General features: G+C 31.3%; 1 protein-coding gene across 1 annotated transcript in view; it reads right to left on the reverse strand.

Annotated features, from left to right (window-relative positions):
- The window catches only part of LOC111626876 (cytochrome P450 3A41-like), a 33257-nt gene that overhangs the window by 13870 nt on the left and 9943 nt on the right, over window positions 1-9444 (reverse strand). Inside the window, exons 2-14 of the mRNA XM_023370399.1 lie at window positions 6872-6968; window positions 6750-6799; window positions 4973-5069; window positions 4766-4894; window positions 4536-4681; window positions 3696-3850; window positions 3470-3609; window positions 2059-2177; window positions 1873-1981; window positions 1692-1780; window positions 1480-1620; window positions 1258-1411; window positions 1133-1178 (exon numbers count right to left, since the gene is read on the reverse strand). Coding sequence (XP_023226167.1) covers window positions 1133-1178; window positions 1258-1411; window positions 1480-1620; window positions 1692-1780; window positions 1873-1981; window positions 2059-2177; window positions 3470-3609; window positions 3696-3850; window positions 4536-4681; window positions 4766-4894; window positions 4973-5069; window positions 6750-6799; window positions 6872-6968 — 1472 coding nt within the window. The remainder of the gene's footprint in view (window positions 1-1132; window positions 1179-1257; window positions 1412-1479; window positions 1621-1691; window positions 1781-1872; window positions 1982-2058; window positions 2178-3469; window positions 3610-3695; window positions 3851-4535; window positions 4682-4765; window positions 4895-4972; window positions 5070-6749; window positions 6800-6871; window positions 6969-9444) is intronic.

The following is a 9444-nucleotide window of genomic DNA, read 5'->3' on the forward strand; positions in this document are numbered from 1 at the left end:
GGACTTAGAAAATATTGTCTTTTACTGATGTACTCGGAACTTTGTATTTATTTATCAGTTCCTTTGGATAGGACTTAGAATTATTTTGTGTTGAGGACCTTTGGTGGTCTCACTTACGGGATAGACGGACTTCGTTGTTCGATATTGTCGCGACTCGGAACTTATTATGATTATCGCTTTCATGTTGTTTAGGATTAATGTGTAGTCTTAATGTATTTGTATTTATATTTAAGTTTATATTAAATATGTTATTCCTAATTTAATGACTCTTGATAAGTACTATCGACATCTCATCATGACTTCGTTACGCCTCCCACTCCTTTTGCCCTCCTATAGCCACTCTCTGACAGCGCGCCGGTAAGTGGGAGAAACTCTTATCCTATCCCCTCGGTTTGCACATATTGGTGTCATCCGACAAAACAAGCCATCCGACAACCGAGAGCGGGTCTTCCCGACCCGTGAAGATTAAGCGGTCATTAGGGTTCGACCCGGTGACCCCCTGCTACTCACATCATTCTCCACTGACGACATGCTTCGCCACACTTTCGGCAAATTAAACTTTTTACGGCTTAAATTTATTAGATTCAATTTTTTAAAAAACAAACATGTCGTTTTATTGCATTCATCGGAAAATCAAAACAAGAAATCTGTAATCGATTTAAGGAACAGTTTATTTAATTCATGCAGCTGTAGCAAAAATACCACAGAACCCAGATGTTGGACAGCATTCAACATTCATTCGTCCGCGTGCTGCGACTTGTTTACATGAAAGAGGAAGCAGCTTTGAAAATTTGCTTTATTAGTTAATTACCAAACATTTTCAAGCAACTCGTTTTGATGGAACACTTTCTGTCTTGTTAACATAGAATATGTATCTGTTTATTGTTCAATTGTTAATAATTAAAATAAATAAAATTCTATCTTTACTAAATTACAGCGAATACAAGTAAACTTTTTATATATTATTTACTTCTCTTAAGGTCTTATATTACATCCTGACCGGCTCACGTTATCTTTTTAAAACCTCTGTTTTAAACCAATTAAATGATATTAAAGAGAAAGTTAAAATATTTTCCAAAAAATAAGCTCTTGTTGGATTATGACATTAATGGAATTGCTTTGACAATAACACCATTTTTAGGAAAGGAGAAAAATAAGAAATGTTCTTGTTCAGCGTCCTATAAAAAATATTTCAAAAATTATTAAAAACGAATAATATAAGAAATTAAACACTAATATATACGATAATAGTCTTACCAAATCCCCGTATGGTTCTAATTTGTATGATCTAATAAGATTTGCCAGAGTTAATTTTACGACTGTTTGTGCTAATCTCATACCAATACAAATTCTGGGACCGGCGCCGAAAGGTTGATAAATATACGGATCAATGTGATTTTCTGCAGAAAATCTGTAAATATTATTTAATATTCAGCTCAAAAATTTGCTTTATGCACATTTCTATTATCATTGTTTTACCTTTCGGGATCGAACTTTTCTGGATCTTGCCAGTAATCAGGATGTTTTTGAAGAATAGGAGAACCGATCATTATTCTAGCTCCTTTTGGTATAGTTATATCTTTATATTTAAAATCTTCGGCACAAATTCTATTTATGACTCTAAAAACATACAAGAAGTTTATTAACACAAGTTGGAGAATTGAATTAAGAGCTTTAAAAATATATATTACATCGGTGATAATGGTGATATACGTAATGTTTCTGATATTACTTGATCCATGTATTTAAAGTTCATCAAATCTGAATACTGAATATCATCCTTTAAAGATTCAAAGAGAATGTATTAAATTAGTGATTTTACTTTGTAAAATTTCATAAAGACAAAGAATACTTATAAAAATTTGTATTTACGCTTTCTTTAACATTATTATTAATTTCTTGGCGCATTTTGTCCTGAACTTCAGGATAATGGGATACATAATGTATGCACCATGCTAATGTTATACTAGTCGTCTCATAACTATTAAAATGAAGAAAAATTACTAACAAGTTATATTTTTAGTTTGTAATGTAAAAATAATATGAACAAAATACTACCCAGCAACCATAAATCCTACTGCATTGGCTATTACAGAATCAGTGCTAAGTTTTTTCATTTGAACATTCGAGTCACCTTCTGCATCCAATAAAGTTTGCAATAGATCGGGTGGATGATACTAATGGAAAAGATTAAATTTATTTTATTTAGAAATATTTTAATACTTGATTGCTTCTTGTTCTTTCTTTTGTTCTTTGGGAGTAAGCACAAAATATGGAACTTTTCACATAGAAACACATTTTTATGAATAATACTGACTTTATTTTGTTTAATGGAAAATAAAATCCTCTCCCCTTTTTACCGTATGAAAACGTCTACCTGATAAACGTACAGTGAAGAATTTTATACCTTTTATTTTAGTGGTTTTATTGATTCTAAAGGTTTATGGTTTAAAGGTTTTATGTGTTTTTCTCCTTTTTAGCAAGTTTTAACTTTCATGTTTTGCAAGTATACCCCTTTTAATATATTTTAATAATATTTCATATTTAATTATTTTTTGTTTTTAATACTATGTTACTTCAGCAGTCGCTTTTAAATACAGGGTAATCATAATTTAAGTTTCACTTTGAACCCCTATAAAATGAAAACTACTGGACCAAATATTTCCAAACCTGGAAATATTATAAATGATGTCATGAAATTTCATAACCTTCAAAAATATAATTAATTCAAAAAGTCACCAACAGAGGGAAATCGAGGTTTATTCCTTAAACTGACATCATAACACACTTTACAAATAACAGTAATGGCGATAGATGTTCATTGTGCTGTCCACCATTTCTTGCAACCAGGTGAAAGCTCAATATCGCGCTCTCCAGAGTAGCTCAAAGCATAACAAGCGGAATGGTATGAATATGCCATGGAATTGCACCTATCAACTCTGACAAACGTTTGATGTCGCGATAAATGGTGCTTTAGCAGTAAAAGCATATGATGCGCAATACAAATTAGCATAAACACTGGGTGTTCATAAAGCGCCATTTTTCTCCTGGTGGTGACTTTTTGAACTTATCATTTTTTGCAAGTTATGAAATCTCATGACATCCTTTATAATATTTCCAGGTTTGGAAAAATTTGGACTAGTAGTTTTCATTTTATAGATTCAAAATGAAACTTAAATTATAATCACATTGTATAATTTCGAGTAATCTTATTTTTTGTGAGTTTTACATGCATTTACGATATAAGTAGCTGTTAATTTTAATGTAATTTTTCTAGTTTTATCAATTTGTACAATAAGGACTAAAGAAAGACAAATAACCCGAAATGCATTTCCATTGTATAAAATAAATTTATGTTATCCATCAAATGTGTTCCTATGCGATAGTTCTACGAAGTTTTACATAACAATTTTGCGCTTACTCCCAATGATCGAGATATTTTACTGTATATTGACGAGTGTTTACATACATTAGATTTCTTGCGAGAATCAATGATCTGTCTACAGGTATCGATGACAGTTCTTACAGAAGAAAGCTTCATTACATTTCTGGCAGCATCTAGAAACCATCTTAAATACGTGGGAACAGGTTCGAATTCCGGAAAACAAACTGCATATCAAAAACATTTTTAATATAGAAATGAAAAATACCAGCTTCCTACTATATATATAACGATTTTAGTATATAATATTTACTTGATAATACGGGTAAAATATCAGAAGTATCGACATTGAAAATATTATATATAATTTTCACAAAATTTGTAATTTCCCCACTTTGTACATTTGTTTCAATTCCGAAAGCAGATCGNAGACTTAATTTTGAGGGTCGAGATGAGTTTTGTAAGAAGCTATAAATGTTAACAACAAGTAAAATCTTATTAAGTTCGACCCCACGCGAAATACGACACGTGACACCCACTATATCTCCATCCCTTGGACCATTCACAACCAAATTTTAATACCATCAATGCCCCTTAAGTACAAGCTACTACAAATTTCGTTTCTTAATCTTCACCTCATCTTGAGATATTAAACGAAACACACGCTAAGACACGCGTTGGCATGTATTTTAATATCTCAGGATGGGGGAAGATTTAGAAACGAAATTTGGCACAGTAGATTGTGTATAATTGGTATTTATGCTATTAAATTTTGGCAATGAAAGGTTGAAGGGAAAAGGAGGTAGAATGATCTAAAGGATGGAGAAATAGTGAGTGTCACATGTCATATCTCTCATGGAGTTGGGCTTAATGAAGATGTTACTTGTTATTAACATTTATAGGTATTATATTAAAAAGTGATTTTTAAAATAATATCTCTAACAGCCGTGAAAGTTACGCAACTCGTTGCTAAATGTTTTTATATATTATAATATCGCGTTACTGCAATTCTTGTCTCCGCAGACATTGGAGTGAATGGCTTGGCAACGTGTAGCGAAGAAACGCGTTGATTAAGGGCCATTAATGTCTATTATTATACAGACCATGATAATAGTCATGATGATTGTTTGTTAAGGCCCATGCCTTAACAAACAATGAATACGCCGAGCGATGCGCTATCGCTCGCTCTGTATTCCAGCTTATGTTTANAAAGTGTTGATGAATATTAAAATATTCTTCTTTCTGTTTTTGTATATTTTTTAGAAATATTTGAATCGGATCATCCATAAGTGTTGTCACCTAAAAATATCAAACGTTAAAAATAAATTAAAAATGTAGAAAAGAATTTTAATTAATTAAAGACAATTAAACGAGAATAATTACCATTTTAATTTTTCCAGAAGTAAACGACATACTAATGACAGATCTCGTATTTTTCCATGTTTCATCCTTTTGTATTTCTAAAAGGTCGAGCATTAACTTATGAGGAATTCCTGCATCAGGTAATAGTAACTAATAGCAGAAAAATATCAATTAAATCCATTAATTAATTATCATTATTAAAATAAGCATTAAATATCAAACATTTACGTCTTTATTGGAAAAATTCTTGAATTCTTTTACTTGAACGGTTTTGATTAAGTCGACGTCAGTACAAACGATAAAAGGTTTGGCTCCAAGAAAGAATCTGTGATAAATTCATGAATAACAATTTGTGTAGAAAATAGACGAAAACATTGCACTTCTGGCACGCTCAAACCAATGCTGGAGAGAACGTGCAAGAAGCCTCACCCTGTTCTCCCTGTCATGTTTTGACGTCGTCCATCCAATTCTCATTAAGTATTTACCGGACAAAAAATGTTATGTGATAATTTTGTGACGTATTTATGACACTGGCTCGCTATCTTTTATATAAGCCGAAATTGGATATGGCCCACGAATAGCTCACTACCTATTATCTATAGCCTACTCTCGTGCACTTGTACTTAGCTATACATAGCAGAATTAAGATAAACTTGGTACAATAATTTCGTCGACATCCTGTAAACATGAAACATTAAATAATTGTTTATGTGGAAAATTTATTTTTGATGTGTGTATGAAAGCATGTTTCTTTGTATACTTACTGTACACCTGTATTTACATTTTTATAAATACTACATGCTCGAATTTCAGTTTCATGAACTTATGAATTGTTTTCATAGCTGCTTTTTCGTATCTGAATTCTCCTTGTTTAATACTTGGAAGAAATCCTTATTGAATCGTTATAGATTTTATATAATGCGTATTAAGTCTAGTATTGTTTTTAATGTATGCTTAATAATACATGCATTATTTTAGGCTAATGTTAAATAATGATTAAGAATAGACTAGAAATATCTATCTATATATATATATATATAAATGGACGTGTGTGTCCCTATATTTCACTTTTTAACCAAAACTACACATCGCACATGAATGGTGTTTGTATGTGGTAGTAGCCTTAAGTCTCCATTCGTGCACTATGGTGGTTGCGTCTCGATAGCTATAAGGGTGCGGGAGATATGGGGCTGAAAGTGGTTGACTTCGAAGATTTTTTATTCGATTTTAAAAATGTTCAAACCGTTTTAAATTCGAATTTGTATTCGAATTCGTATTCGAATTCGAATTCGAATTTGTTAGATTATAGAACGATTGTAAACGTTCCAGAAAATTGATCAAATTGAATATAGTTCGTTTGACTGGACGTAAAAATTCTTTAATTAGTCTGGAAACGGAGGACCTAATTCTTGCATTCTGTGCTATAAGGGTGTGGGAGATATGGGGTTGAAAGTGGTTGACTTCGAAAATGTGTAACAATGGAAGTGTCAATAAGGGAAGTGTTAACAGTGGAAGTGTTAACAATGGAAGTGTTGAGTAACAAAGGAAGTGTTAATATAAAGCGGCATGCAAGATTTACAGGCAGTTTTTTGCGTTTTTGCGGGAAATCGAACATATTTTTAGACTCGTAAAAATTCTCTAATTAGTCTAGAAACGGGGGACCTAATTCATGTATTCTGTGAAAACGTATAAGATTGGCTATAATGTAATTATCTTAATCTTCACTATCGTTACTTTTTGCCCAGCGAAGCGGGTCCTTGCAGCTAGATTCTAGATTACTTAGAAAAACAGTCTTTTATATATAAAAAAGACTATATTACATACAAATAAAAACCCAGCGAAGCGGGTCCTTGCAGCTAGTATGAAATATTTTTATTATATATAATTCTATGAAATTAATTATTATTAATTTCATTATTATTCTATAATTTTTAATTTTGTAAAATAAAAGAAAACATTGAAAGTGAATTTATAAGTATTTTACTGTACTGTACATTAAACATACCCGAAGACGTTTCCATATTTTTCTTTCCATTCCCCAATACACTTATTTCTCTGTACAAAATAAACAAAGAAATTGTACAATCATTTATATTTTTTTGAAAGTAAATGATATTTAAATTATACCTTTTCATGAAATTCTTTCATATTTCCAGTTATGAAATGAGGTTTTGGTCCCGGAATACCGTATCTTTGGAATAAATTCATTCTTCTCTTTCTCCATCTAATTTGATATTATTTACATTTTATTAATTGGTATCACGAATATTAGTAGTATTAAACACTAACTAATTAGCATTTGTTAATTGTTGATTCGCTCACCAGTGGCTGCAATGCCACCTCGGGAATGTGTTGCTCCCTGGTGCTAGTTCTAATTTTCGCGCCACTTACGAATTTGTGAAAATATATAGTAAATCTCTATTTATTAATCACCATCAAAACGTCTTTGAATTGAGTTTGAATCATCTGGCAACATTGTTATGTTAGTTACTCGTCTATAGAAGCTTAATCCTCGCAGGTGCGTGAGTAGTGAGTGGATGAAGCAACTGAACACTAGTAGTTGGTCACGAGTTTATGCCTGGCTACGTGAAATTTTCCGAGTTCTTTTACACCTGTCTGATACATAAGTAGTAACCATTTTTTCATTAAAAGTCTTCCCAGAAGGCATCTCTCTAGGTAGATCGCATCATGTTGTGTTTCCTTATTACATCAACCCATTACTCATATGAATATATTAATTGTTTCAATAACTAACGCGTTCCGATCCCAAATACGGAGGCATAAAAAGTCAATTAATCGAGATATATAATTTTAAAAATGGTTTCTGTATTATAAACGACTCAACTGACCAGATAATATAGTACGAATAACTCTTTATTTATACAACTAAACACTTCTACATCCAGCTGGTTCCTTCGAGCTACTCTCGCTCCCTTTCCGTCTCGCCACCTCGGCACCTACTCGATTACATTTCGTTTATTTAAATCGTCAAAATATATTACATTACATTTAATGTTTATCCAAATCATCAACATATATTACAGTTTCAATTAGGAAAGTGAACGAATTAATTTTGAAGCTCATATCATTTTAAAAAATTTCGTTTTTTGCAGTTGTTTTTAATATTTCAAGAAACCACGTAAATACAGAATATTTACGGAATTTATTTACAATATAATATAATATTATAATATTTACAGAATTTAATTACAATAGTTAAACTGATGTTCTCAAATGGACAACTGAGGATGGCCTCATTAGGTTGAAAGCGTTGGTATATAAGCAAATAAATGTTTCAGCAACCAAAGATGCTTAGTGAGGATTTTAGTAATCATTTTTTCTACTGAGTTTGGATTCGGTTTACAATGGTTATATTTTTACCATTATGTGTAGTCCTTATTTTGTCCATGTTTGTTTCATATCGTTTAGAAGTTGGGCTGAAGACATCATCCCTTTCTAATGATGCTGTAGCAGATGCTCGCACCGAAGAGGAGCTACATTTGAATCACTAGATCAAAATCAGTCAATTAGAAAGGCTCATGAAAATATTTCAGAGAATGTACCAAATATCACTCTTTCTCTTAGAGACTGAGCAAGAAAACTTCAATTTTATGAGGTCAAGGGTACCAAAGGTGTTCGTGTAATTCAACCAAATGAAAATCCCCCCAAAAAAGAAAAATTATGTAACTCAAAATGTTACAATAGTTTGCCATGTTTGAATAAGCAGTAAGAATTATTTAAGTTTTATACCTTTTCCCAACAATTTTTGATATTTTTGTACACATAATTATAATATTAAGCTAAAATAGATATTTCTTAGTTTCTTTATATCCATTAAATCGTTCTAATATTAATAAAACAAAGAAAACGTACTTTTGATTCATTTGATCAAAATTTGTTTAAATCCATAAGCTCCTTTATTAAATACAACAAAAGATGGAAAATTTCATGATATTTATCAAATTTATGAACTACATTTTGGAAATTATGCAAAAGTCGTTTTACAAGTAATATATTCAGCGATATCTTACCCAATTCATTTGGGAATTGTATAAAATCGCCGGAAAAAGTGAGAAATTTAGTGAAATTTAACAAATCATCAAGATGATTGGTGATTATAAATAAGAACCGGCGATTAAGCATAATCAACTTTACTATAACACATATATTCATGAAGTAGTTAACGCAGAACATATTACAATATGATTTAGTTTCTGAGATCGTTGATGGTGGTATGCCACAGACGAATATATTACACCTTTATCCATGCATGATAATTGTGTTCTGAATGATTGCAATATAACCCATTTATCCACTCGTGTCTTCAATTTATAAATACAATAATGTTTGTAACTCTCTAAACTACTGCGCAGATCTTTACAATTTACAGATTTCTACAAATGATTTAGGACCTCGGCCTGATCCTTAAGTTTTATTAATTGCGATTTTAATTACTTTTTTATTTTTCGTAATTTTTCGTCCGATGGTTCTTTTTATTTTTTATTATTATTTGAAGACAAGTTCGCCCAAATAGGAATCACCATTTCTTACTTTTGCGTTGTAGACAATACATTCCCGGCGACCGACCTTCTTTTCTAGGCTACTAGCCGCCAAAATGTTTAAAAAAGTCCTTTTAAAAACACAAAAAAATATCCGATTAAAAACACAAAGATTTTCTAAAATCAGAACTGGTGTTATAC

The sequence above is a fragment of the Centruroides sculpturatus genome, unplaced genomic scaffold (assembly GCF_000671375.1).
Source record: "Centruroides sculpturatus isolate CEXI.00-Female unplaced genomic scaffold, Cexi_2.0 scaffold433, whole genome shotgun sequence".
Taxonomy (NCBI): Eukaryota; Metazoa; Arthropoda; class Arachnida; order Scorpiones; family Buthidae; genus Centruroides; species Centruroides sculpturatus.